The 12,868-nt window shown below is 47.2% G+C and overlaps 1 protein-coding gene across 1 annotated transcript in view; it reads right to left on the bottom strand.

The window, feature by feature from the left end:
* Window positions 1-12,868, bottom strand: part of LOC108939350 (zinc finger protein 385A-like) — a 69,102-nt gene that overhangs the window by 50,729 nt on the left and 5,505 nt on the right. The window contains exons 3-4 of the mRNA XM_018760618.2: window positions 9,965-10,221; window positions 9,247-9,519 (exon numbers count right to left, since the gene is read on the bottom strand). Of these exons, the coding sequence (XP_018616134.2) occupies window positions 9,247-9,519; window positions 9,965-10,121 (430 nt within the window). The 5' untranslated portion in view covers window positions 10,122-10,221. The remainder of the gene's footprint in view (window positions 1-9,246; window positions 9,520-9,964; window positions 10,222-12,868) is intronic.

Below are 12,868 nucleotides of genomic sequence, written 5' to 3'. Positions count from 1 at the left end.
TAAAACTAAAATTGTTTTTATTCAAAACGGGCTTTTTTATTTAGCACTGCTATATATGCCAGTGCACAGTCTACAACAATAACATAATTAGAACATGTAATTACAATCTCACTTTTATTCCTTCTTACACAGCTATGATTACATTTCTAGATAAACACAGCTAGTAGGAACCCCCCGTAATCACTGCACATTGTGACACTGTTTGGTGTAAGCAAATATCACAAAAATACATATTTCACATAGATATGCAGTCATAACACTGATTAATAGTTTAATGGATAGAAATGTCTTCATAAAATAATGGTCTCACTTAGACTTACTGGAAAGCATTATGGCGCTGAGGACAAATGATCCTCCCATGTGCTTTATACATTGAGAGGAGTGTCATTTGTCCCGAGCCATAATCCTTTCCACACATACTGTACGTATAAAGGACTCTTTTCCATATATGCTGTATGTAAAATGCAGTGTGAACAGTCATCAGTGGCTGCATCAGCTCACCAAGGCCATGTTTACTGTATGATAAATTATATTATACACTTCCCACTGAGGCTGCCAAACTACATGGCAGTTATTTAAGATCTTAATATTGTAAGATGCTCTTATTCAGACAAATATTGACTCATTACAACATGATTAAAACCAAATACATTCAACTTTCATCAGACATCAAATATATATGGTGTCAGTCTCTGTGTGTGTGTGTGTGTGTGTTTCTTTTTGTACACACTTGTACCCTATTCTGGTATCAGGTGTAGGCTGACAGGATTTGCTGGTGTGCACTGGGCTTGCAGGAACAATTTCTCCCCAGGGTTGATATCGCATCGTTGCCCCCCACCTCACCTTTTGATTCCACTGTGTTTCAAGGAGAATTGATTTTTTTTTATAAACTGAGACCTTAGCTCAACAACAATGGCAAAGAAAAACCTTTGCGACTCTCCACAAAAGCCTTTTCCCAAGATGCACTTTTTGCAGCTCGCCTATGAACACGCTGATTTGAACATTAACTGTCTAGGGAGAAACGCAATGTGTGGATGGCAAATGCTCTCTTTTCCCATTCTGTGTCAGAGTGTGTTGGACTGTGCATAGTTATTATTCATTTGCCATGACTCTTCCTACAATGTGACTTATGTAATTACTCTGGGAGCCAATTTCTCTCACATTTGTGTCAAGTATTGACTTCAAAGCAGAAGCCTTCTTTACGTCTTTGCTCTGGAACAGCTCAAAATTTATTGAATAGCAGCCTGAGAGCGTACGAAACCAGGGACACGTCGCTGCATCCCTTTTCCGTGCCGAGCTGTCCGCTATATTCACCCTGCCATGATACCCTCTACAGTCACTGGTCCAGCTGAAGCAGTGTGTGTACAATCACAAATCACAAGTTTAGGAAACAGCCCAACGCTGAACCCACTTGACGGCATAGACACCACCGTGACCCTATACTCTTCTCGGTGATTCCCAACAGAATTTTTACTCAAACCTGAAGCCCAAAAGGCAGCTGGTAGCATAGTGGTTAAAGCTGCTACCTTAGAACCACAAAGTTGTGGTTTCAATCCCCCTTTCCCTCCTCAAATTGCTTGCAAGGGGAAGGGTGGACCGTACCTACATATATAGATATATATGTGACAACCAGTAATGTAGTGGTTAGAGGTACTGCCTGTAGACCCCAAGGTTGCAGGTTCAATTCCTTTGTCCAGCTGTAGGACCCTTGAGCAAGGTACTTACCCTAAATAACTCCAGTAAAATCACCCAGCTCTACTAATGGGCAAATAAGTGTAAGTACCTTAAAATTGTATGTTGAATTGGAAAAAAGTGTCAGCTAAATGTAATGCAAAAGCAATTATGTATAGAGTTTAATACTTGGTTTTTCATTTCATTGTGCATTCCAAAAGTCATTATAATAACAAATTACACTACCTCTTTGCTTTCAAGGCATCTGGTACTGTAGTTATTAGAGCAGCTACCTTTGGACCCAAAGGTTGTACATTTGAATCCCACTTCCAGCTGTAGTACCTTTGAACAAGGTACTTACCCTAAATTGCTCCAGTAGAATTACCCAGCTGTATAAATGAGTAAATAATTAACATAACATAACAAGTCACTTTGGAGAAAAACATCAGATAGAAGTTAAAAGTAAATTCATGAAGGTGTGATGCTGAAGGGTTTGGGATGCCTGTAGCTGGGCACCTGTGGTGTCACCAGAACTTGCACTCATACATCATAGGTGTGGGAAACGGCCAGCAGAACTCAAATACACTAATTCTTGCCACTGTTCTCGTTTCACTTGCTTGGCCTCTCGACTCTGCTTGTGTGGGTTGTCGCTCCCTGCCTTGAGAGCCGGGTGGCATCACAGCCCTGATCTAGGGGTATCTTGTTCTTAATGACATGGTGACACCATGGCAGACAGATACTGAAAGAGCCCTCAGCAACCTAAGCAAACTTTGCTGTAAATGTTCCATCTAAGTCCTTTCTCTGTAAATTGAAGGCTTTTGTTTTTTATTTTTTTCAGATTTTTATTTCCAGTTAGGGGGCGCGGTGGCACAGCGGGTTGGACCGGGTCCTGCTCTCTGGTGGGTCTGGGGTTCGAGTCCCGCTTAGGGTGCCTTGCGGCGGACTGGCGTCCCGTCCTGGGTGTGTCCCCTCCCCCTCCAGCCTTACGCTCCGGTTCCCCGTGACCCCGTATGGGACAAGCAGTTCAGAAAGTGTGTGTGTGTGTGTGTGTGTGTGTGTGTGTGTGTGTGTGTGTGTGTGTGTGTGTGTGTGTGTGTGTGTATTTCCAGTTACTCTAACTTGAAATAAGTGGAGAGGAAATTCTTTCTCTTCTCCAGTCAAGATTAAAAAAAGAATAATATTAATATTTTAATATTTTGTGCAGCATGAAAATATGAAAACAAATTATTTTAATGGCTTTTAATACATAAATCAGTTTTGTCACAAATCACTGTTGCAAGAAATATTCATTATTACATGTTTGTTTTGCAACCGAAATGAAAACTGTGCAGATAATTGGACGATTTATCTGAACAATCTTTCAGTGACTGATCGTTGGCGAAAATGTCCTGTATGTGCATTACAACAGTAACACCATTTGGAAGAGAGGCTGCCTGGCTTGCGCTTGTGGAACATAAATCCTTTGAATGTGTAAAGCCCAGCACTCAAACACCACACAGGACTGCTGGTGTGAGAGTGTGGGCTGAAACAGTGTGAAACTTGTGTTTCACAAAGCGCTAAATCAGTGGATCAAATCAACTAATGGGCAAAAATTAATCAAGTGCAAAAAATGACGTGAACGAAAGGCTGACAGGTTTGCTCCATGAAAATGACTGAGGGATGGTGGCACTGTGACACAGCTCTTATTGAATATGTCAAAGTGTGTGTGTGTGTGTGTGTGTGTGTGTGTGTGTGTGTGTGTGTGTGTGTGTGTGTGTGTGTGTGTGTGTGTGTGTGTGTAGGTCTGTGACATCACCGGCTCCCGGCGGAGTGCGGCATGGCGTGGTGCAGGCGCAGAGACCCGTGCGCTGCCAGTGTCACTGTGCCGGACGACATGGCCATAAATCAGCAGTGCGGAGTGGAGGGACATCAGCCGTGATTAGCTCTGCGGCACGCTGGCGCAGCCCGACCGCGGGGACAATGCCCCCCGGTCCCCAGGAGCAGACTTACTGCCTATTCATTACAATCCATCATAGCTGCTATTGACAGACCCCTGACACAGAGTCACTCTGGAATAAACCGATAAGGTAAGGGGGCTCACTAGGTATCTGTGGCAGGTAGTGAAGGGTGAGAGCAGCTGGGGGGGTTACCCCACACACTGAAGGTGTGAAGACCTCCACACATGGAGCAGCCTGGACTGAACACTCTCCACCTTCCTAATGGCCAGATACAGGACTTGCTTTTCAAAGACTGCCCACATAATGAAACACCTTGTACTGTAGAGCGATGGCCAAAAACCTTGCGGTGAGATGGCTGACCTATGGAGAGCAACGCTGCTGGTTTCAGTGATTCCGTTTAACAAAGCGCGATACCTGTTCCAGCAAGGCGACGTGCAGCAGACGGGCTGTGCTCCTCCAAGCCAGCGCATCAAACCAGGCGCCACGCTGAAACCTCTGTGAAACAGTGGCGCAAATGTAAATAAATAAAGACAGCTAGCGATGGGCTGCAGTGTAAATATTAATGAGCAATTTAGCAAAGGACGGGACTGAGGCTTTACTCTTTCCTTTAGCTCGGAGAAATGGACCAGACGCAACCTGCTGCCGGAACGTTCCGGCTCAGACATGCGCCAGGAGATGGGGAGAGCTTTATTTGCTCTTCTATAAAGGGGTTTGCATTGCTTTGGTGAGATGGGGATTTTGGGGTCTGAAAGCACACTGGAGAAAACCGATGTGCTATTAATAGACTCGGGGAGGGATTTGGGGGTGGGGTTTGGCGGGCCGGTGGATGAGAGAAGGAGAACTGGGGGAAAATGAGCCGGGGAGATGAAGGCGAGGGTGAAACACTGAGCCGCACACACAAAGGGTCTTTTTGTCTGTCTTTCTCGTGACCTCCAGGGACAGGTGAACATGTGTGATGACACAGGGGGAGAGAGGGTGACTGAATAAGAGAGAGGTGGAAAAAGAGACGGAATGGGTGAAAGGAAAAACGCAGAGAGGGAAACTAAACACCAGTAGACATGTGTATGATAAAGACAAGCATACTAATGGGGAATAATTTGAACCGGCAGGCGAGCACACCCAGCGACGGGCAGAGGAGGAAGTGAAAGGACCCGGCGTCGAGGGTAGAAAAGCCAAGGGCCACAGGCAGTGCGCATAAACAAGAGCACTGCCTGGTGTCGTACACAAGATAACCCCGAAGGACAGCCCCAAACCCTCAGACACACACAGCCCTGGCAAAAGCACAAGACGTGAGGGGTGCAAACTGGACCCCCCCCCCCCCCCCCCCCGACGGATATTACGCAGTTGCGTAACGAACGCTTCTAACCAAAGTGACGCTTGCATACAAATTTTACACTGTACCAATTCGTGCGGCTTGGTGTTCAGCTGAAGCAACGTTTTACTGAAGCAATTCAGTGACAGCTGCAGGAGCGATAAAGCCCCTGCTGGGACCCAAACCTACTGCCCTGTGTTCCCCACTTCAGTTCCTCATTCACCATACCCCTACTACTTTACATTTAGTAAGCCAAACTGCACCCCCCACAGTGGGGATGTTGCTGCATTTGATGTCCTAAGATCAGGTTTCTGGTGTTCCTGCAGATGTGTTTTCTCCTGTGGTGCTGGAAGCCATAACAAAGGTGCCAGCGAAGCTCCTTAGCATTCTGGTTTGGTGCAGAGTGCAAGGCGGCATGAAGGGGAGCTGGGACAAACAGGCCCATCCTCTCCCCCCACCCCCATGCTGGGGTCACAGACCGTTGCATCTCATCAGCATCGCTTCTGTCATCAGCACTATCAAAATGTGTTCCGGTGTCCCTAACAAGGGGACTGCAGTCATTTTTCTGCGGGGGGGGGGATCTGCATGAGACCTCGAGCCAGAGGGCAGATACCTGGCGGCCCCGTCACATACCGCATGGTGATGTGATCAAGGTCATTTCAAGATCACCAGCCTTGAAAGCATAATCCTCCCATACAGCAAAATCATGATGGCAATCAACGGCAAGTAGGAGAATTTGCCAGTGATTTTCTCTTGACATTAGAAATAAAACTGCTTGGGACATTGTCTTTCTCTGTCTCGCTCTTACACACAAACATATGTAAAAATATTTTCTGCTTCCTACCCATGCCTGCAAGCCTCATCCATTCACAAGTAAAGATAAATCACCGTCATGATGCTGTGCCCTTTGGAATATGTCTGCAGTACTGAGAGAGATAATACCCACCCTTCATAAATTCATAAGCAATGAGTATTCTGGAAAAAAATGTTATCACCTTTGGCAAACCAATGATGGTTCTTATTTAAATTTAGGGATCATCACAGATACAACACACACACATTTTCTGAACCGTTTGTCCCATATGGGGTCGCGGGGAGCCGGAGCCTAACCCAGCAACTCAGGGCGTAAGGCTGGAGGGGGAGGGGACACACCCAGGACGGGACGTCAGTCCATCGCAAGGCACCCCAAGCGAGACTCGAACCCCAGACCCACCAGAGAGCAGGACCCGGTCCGACCCACTGCGCCACCGCGCCCCCCTCATACAACATGCAATATTTAATAAAATCGGAGCGGTTTCTCTTTCAGCACACATAAATATGCTATTTGATTTATCTCAGGGTTAGAGTTCGGGCTGTCGTGCTCCATAACTTGAGCGTGGGTTATGCAATGCGGACATGTGACAACCACCACAATATCTGTGTGGAGGAAACACGGATAGCACCATTGCACGTTAGAAAGAAAAACATGTGAAACCATCAAGCGAGTGGACTGGGACATTCAAACGCACAAGAAAACTTAAGGAAAGAAGACCAAACACTGTACTGAGTGCTTATAATGAGTTGCCACTTGGCTTATATTGCCCATTATGGTAATGAATTCAGAGCCCATTAAAAGAGACAGAACCGATTACCACCACACTATGACAAATTATCAATTATGAATCTCAGCAATACAGTCAAGGCCTCTGAAGTTATGCTTTTCATACCTGCCAACATTTTATGGGGTTTTAAATGAAAAATGTGTACTCGCTGAGTTTATATATCAAAACACTTACTCTGCTGAGAGATATATTTCAATAAGCATTAAATATACTGTATTACATCTACCTGATGCTTTTCCACAAAGTGCCTTACAATGTTAAGGTTATAATTATTTTCACTTTTCTACAGCTGGGTAATTTCAGGGGGATAATTAAGGGTAAGTACTTTTCATAAGGGTACTATAACTGGAAGTTGGATTTGAACCTGCAACCTTTGGGACCAAAGGGAACAGCACTAACCACTATGCTACCAGCTGTCCCAAGTGCTCCCTTTGTAGCACACACAGACACAGAACATCCACAACTGCTTGTCGCAAGCAGGGTCATGGCAAACCAGAGCCTAACCCGGCAACACAGGTCGCAAGGCTGGAGGGGGAGAGGACACACCCTGGATGGGACGACGGTCCATCACAAGGCACCCCAAGCAGGACTCGAACCCCAGACCCACCAAAGAGTGGAACCCGGCCAAACCTGCTGTGCCTGTTTAACTCTGATGGCTGTATTCAAAAGCAAAAATGTCAACAGCTCTATGGAAATAATAATATTGTAACTGACTTTTTTGGCCAAAGCTCTGGGGAAAATATTGTGCATCATCCTGCGAAAGGACATAAGCATCGCATGTCTTCTGCCTGGAAGTGGACAGCAACACCGCAGCATGCTAATGATTCTCCATTAACACATAGCATGCTGCAGATGCAGTTTGCCTTCCTGGATAAATAGTTCACACCTACAGGCATGCTGTGCCTGTCAGACCACTAAATGGCACTGGAGTCAAGTATTCAAACACAGATTAGCTGTGCTGCTATTGCAGGTTTGTCCCACACACTCCACAAAGCTGGACAGCATGCTCACAAATGCACACGGCAGATGAGCAGAAAACAAATGAATGCTCATGTGCCAAACGAGGAGAGAAACACACACAGCACAGTGCGGGGAGAGGGTAGAGATGCGCACAAGGAACACGGTGCAGAGTAAGGAGAACATCATCCTATTGAGAGGACATAAAAGCACATACATACCCATCACATGCAAAAAAAAAAAAAAAAATGGAGAAAGCAAAGTAAGGACAAATACGTAGCGTAGGAAGGACAAACACTTCAATGTCAAGTACACACACCTGTGTACACAGTTTGGACAAACAGTAAGAGACAGGACGTATTTACGAATCACAGAGATGGGGTACACATGAACATCGTGGTGTGTGAGACGCAAAAATGCAGAGCAGAGGGAAGAGAGCAAAGGAGAGCACACAGTGCACACTCAGCCAGCACACACTCACTGCAGATCATCGTCATCCAGAGGCGAACCACGGAGAGAGTTACACAACCAGCGGCACCTTGAATAACACAAGGGGACGGCACGCACGCACACACATCATACACACACAGCAGACAGAGGACTGTCACCAAGGAACAGTCCCCAGTGTACCCACATGCCACCCCCAGCAACAACCGCAGTTCCCCACCATCCCATGGTGTTCACCGCAGTGTGTGGGTTCACAGCAGCTCGGTGTGCCCAGGTGTGTTGCACACAGTGTGCCATGGCCTGCTACCACCTGAATCGCACCCGTGCGCTCACCCACACTCCCTCACTCCTCAGTTTCTACCCAGCGCAGACACTTTTAGCTTCAGGTCCTTGCCAGTCAGGATGAAGTCAAAGAAGGCCACAAAACGGGGAAGAGTTGGTGGTGTAGTGGTTAGAGCCATTCTCTTTGGTTCCAAAGATTGCAGGTTCAAATCCAACCTCCAGCTGAAGTGCCCTTGAACAAGGTACTTACCCTAAACTGCTCCAGTAAAAATTACCCAGCTGTATAAAGAGGTAAATAATTGTAAGTAGCTCAACATGATAAGGTGTTTTGGGGAAAAGTGTCAGATAAATGGAAGAGCATCAAGAGGAAGGCACCCACTGGGGAATGACAAGGTGACCAAAAGAGGGGTCCTCACTGCTCTCAGGTGCGAAACACAAAGTATGGCACTCTGCAAAAAAAATTAATCTCATACCCCTGTTGTTGAAAAGCAATGAAACTTTCACTCCACATTTAGGATATAAGAGTTACTCCGCTGAGTGCCCTGTGCAGCCGATGAAAGCGCCTTCTTTCCAAACACCGCTCTTATTTTTATGCCATGAGCCGCAGGAACATAGCTCAGAACAATAAGTGTGAGGCTCTGCATAATTCATAAGAAAAGATGAAAGGAAACAAGGTTTCTGTTCCATGTGCTTCAGTCCCTTCTTCTCATAATTCAAGGAAACAGCAGGACAGGAGAAGAAGAGCCAGGTCAGTCATTCAGAGACAACACCAAGACGCTCACACAAAACCCTGGTCAGTCTCCCTTTCGACATTTTCCTCTCAACTCATTATTACGCGTCAAATTTAAGAGACGTGTTTGATGCATCAGCCCCGCACCTACTCGTATACTGGTACGAATTGCTTACCTGGAGACCACTGCTAAACAAGTGACTGTCCTTCACATAGAGTTCTACTGGCAAGTTTGGTCTTGTGAATTATTTCCTCGGAAATAGTCGTTCTGGAGAAGAAATGAAGAAGAACGCTCGAGAACGCACTCACCCAAAATCATCTCACTAGTTCTCCCTCTTCCGCGCTCCCTCTCTCCCTGTACCCCAACTCCTTTCACGGGTCCACTTCCCTCCGGCACCAGACACTCTTCGGTGCGGCCCTTTTGCACAAGAGGCCAGCGAGACGGCGGGACGCGGAGGTGTGAAAGGACATTCGCTTGTGCCGCTGCCCCCCTGCTCCACGCTGCACTCGCCTCCCTCCTCTCTGGCACAAGTGCGGTGTTCCGGAGAAGGCGAAGGACTTGTGCCGCCGAGTTGGCTTGTGCTTTGGGGGAAGGGGGGGAGCGTAAGAGAATATAAGGAGGAGAGAATCAAAGCAAACAGTGTCCCGGCAACATATTAATTACATCCCCTCCAAACTGACAAGATCATACAGATTCCTCCAAAAAAAAGCAGGCAAAACCTTCCCAGCAGGAACTTCCATGAGATGTAGAAGAAATGCCAGAGCACAGTGAAAAGCTTTACCACCCCAACCCCCCCATCTCTCTCTCTCTCTCTCTCTCTATCACACTCATACACACACTCTCTCTCCTTGCTCCTTGTGTTTTTTGGGGTTGGGTATAACCTAAAGGCGCCTTACATGCCTGCACTCTGATTGGTGGCAGTCGCAGCCAATAGGAGTGCAGGCAGCCGCATGTCATCCTGCGGAGTTTAAGTCACAGAGCAGACAGTAATAATGCCACTGTCCCCACTCTCTCTCTCTCTCTTACCTTCTCTCCCGCTCTCTGTCACCTTCTCTTCCTCTGTCTCCCCTCTGTTTTTCAGCATTTCTAGGGCATAACTGTCTTGTAAATCATGGCGCCCTTTTTCTTCCCGACGTGTCTCAGCCTCGCTGTCCCCTGGCGTTGTGTGACACTGGACATGCATACAGGTCCGTCCCTATGCTGCGTCCGCCTTCCATCTGCCTTCCTTCTGCGTTTAGCCCCTTTGACCTGCCTCTTGTGAGAGCTCGTTTTGTAAACTTCACCTGGGCCTCATAAAACATTTGTTTGGAGAGGGAGAGAGGAAGAAGAAAGGAGAAAGGGAGACAAAATGGAAAGTGACACAGCAGCAGAGGCACGAGAACGGGGGGGAAGAGCAGACCGAATAGGAGGTGACAGATGACGAGACATGGAATGACAAGAAAAGGACACCAGGCGGAATGAGACAGACAGAGAGACAGGGAAAGGCCACGAGACAGAGTGGACAAGAGAGAGATGACAGGGTGTGTGTGCGCAGAGAGGCATTGGGGGACTGGGGTTCGGGGGAACGGTCAAGGGGATGAGCAAGCCTGAACAGAGCTTGCTCTACAAGTAACCTAGGGCAGCCTTGCATAAGATGCAACAAACAAGCAAATCGGAATTAATAAAACAAAGACTAATAAAATTGTCTTGTCCAGAATTGAGCTGCAGTTTTGGTTTTTTCTTGTCCCTTCACTGCTTTTAGGGAAAGGAAAATCGAGGTTGTGGACAGATCCTCAGAACCCAGTTCGGCAGCACACCGATAAAAAGAGCTTAAGAAAACTGAGAAAAATAAATCCCTTCCAACAAGAGTGTCTCTAGAACACCCAAACACACACACACACAAACACGTAAATATCTGAGCCTGTGGACAGAGAAATTCTCTCTCTTACATTTCACCTCTATGATCACCCATCCCTCCTCGATCCCTCTCCCTCTCTCTCTCGCTCGCCTCCCCTCTTGTCTCGGCTTTATCCAGTGAGTCAGTGAGTAGTGAAGTGAATACTAAACAGGCAGCAGGCCGACGCTCCCCTACTTCACTGCACAGCTGTAGCGGCTCACACACACACACACAGCACCATGCGACAGCACCCGGCCAACGTGTGATCTGCACACGCTCGCACCGTGTACTCTACACGCATTTGTGTACTGCAGGCTCTGCACAACGATGACCTCATGTTGTTTACATAACGTTTGGTGTCCATGTAGGAACAGTGGCAGGAGACGGGTGGTTGGTAGGGCCGTTGAGTTTGAGGGCCTGTTACGGACCCCTCTGTCCACAGACCCTCGTCTCGCCCACAGCTCTTCATGCGTGTGCCCCACGTGTAGCACTGCTTCACGGAGTAGGGTTTCCTCATTAGCTGTGCTCATATCAATAATTCAGGGTTAGGTCATGTCGCGCTCAATGGCCCGACCGCTAATGTGCTGTCCGCCTGTCGGTCCGCAGAACCCAGCAGGACCCTAATGGATGTCGTGATGAGAGGGTGAAATCGGAGCCCAGGGATTCTCTGCCACTGAGAGGCAGAGCGAGGGGGTAGTCCAGAGAAAAATGACAAAAGATACGGCGGAACGACTGAGACACCAATTCCACTGTGAGATCAGCCGGTTCAGTCCTTTTTCCCCAAAGCGACCCACCATGTGACGCTTTAGCCATTCGAAACTGGCTGTTACCACCATCATTGGCGGTTGTGTGAGTATCTGTGCCAATTGAAGAGCATCATGGGTACCGCCTGGAAACTAGAAACGACCAAGTTACCTGTTACCCTGATGCCCCCTCCTCTCTCTCACCATATTTAGCCTGAGCTCCTGAACCACCACAGGAAGGGAAAACCAACCCTACGTTTGTCCTCCTGCAGTCTGGTAGAGAGAATGTTTGGGGTTCATGTCTATATTTACTAATTTAGCTCATGCTTTTCTCCAAAGCAACTGGTAATTATTTACCCATTTATACAGTTGGGTAATTTTACAGGTTTAGAGTAAGTACCTTGTTTATGGCTACTATAGCTAAAAAGGGGGTTCAAACCTGTGACCTTGGGGGGGTTCAAAGGGAGCAGCTCCAACCTCTACGCTGCTCTCCGGCTGTAAGGATTTGACGTTTAGCTTCAATAATGACATAAGGGGAATGGTATGCCTTTGTCTTAAGACATGGTGCTTGACCCTTTCGAGCACCATCTCTCACTCTTAGTTAAAAAAGCAGTTAAAGCGCTGGCGGAGTGCAGCGCATCATTGGCAAGAAGTTGCCATATCTGAAAGATGCTGTGTACACAACTACAAGTATTTTGAGTGGTGCCATTGGGACCGTGAGCAAGGCCGGCGTCCCTGTGAGGTCCAGACCTTGGAAAAGGTACGTGAGGCCAGAGGAGCCTAAAAAGCTGGGCGAGGCCACAGATGATGAGATCAAGGCCCGAGAAAGAGAGAGCGAAGTGATGGATGCTGTGAGCAAGGCCATAAACACTACACGTGTGACCACGGAGAGCATGATCTCGGCCATGGATGCTGCGAGTGAGGCCATAAGTTCTATGAATAATGTAACATGTGGAAAATAAGAGCAAAAGTGCAGTGAGCAAGACCTGAAAAGTGTGGGTAACAGCTCACTGACAGTTAAGGTGAAGCAGGTGCGGTCGTATTGTCTCTTTCCTAGTCTTTGTTTAAATATGCAATTTCAGTCTCCTTAAGGATCATTGCAGCTGTAATTATATTGTCATACAACTGTACCATCCTTTTCATTTGATATTTCACATCATTGTCTTTTTTGTTTGAGTGGTGTTTGTTGCCCCCTTCTGGTATCACAGTATCATGAGCCAATGCTGCTGTTTCTCACACACACACACACCACGTCTACAACTGCTTGTCACAAGTGGGGTTTCGGCGAGCCAGAGCCTAACCTGGCAACAC

This window comes from Scleropages formosus, chromosome 19, assembly GCF_900964775.1.
Source record: "Scleropages formosus chromosome 19, fSclFor1.1, whole genome shotgun sequence".
In the NCBI taxonomy this organism is placed as follows: domain Eukaryota; kingdom Metazoa; phylum Chordata; class Actinopteri; order Osteoglossiformes; family Osteoglossidae; genus Scleropages; species Scleropages formosus.
This window is presented reverse-complemented; position numbering and strand designations above follow the sequence as displayed.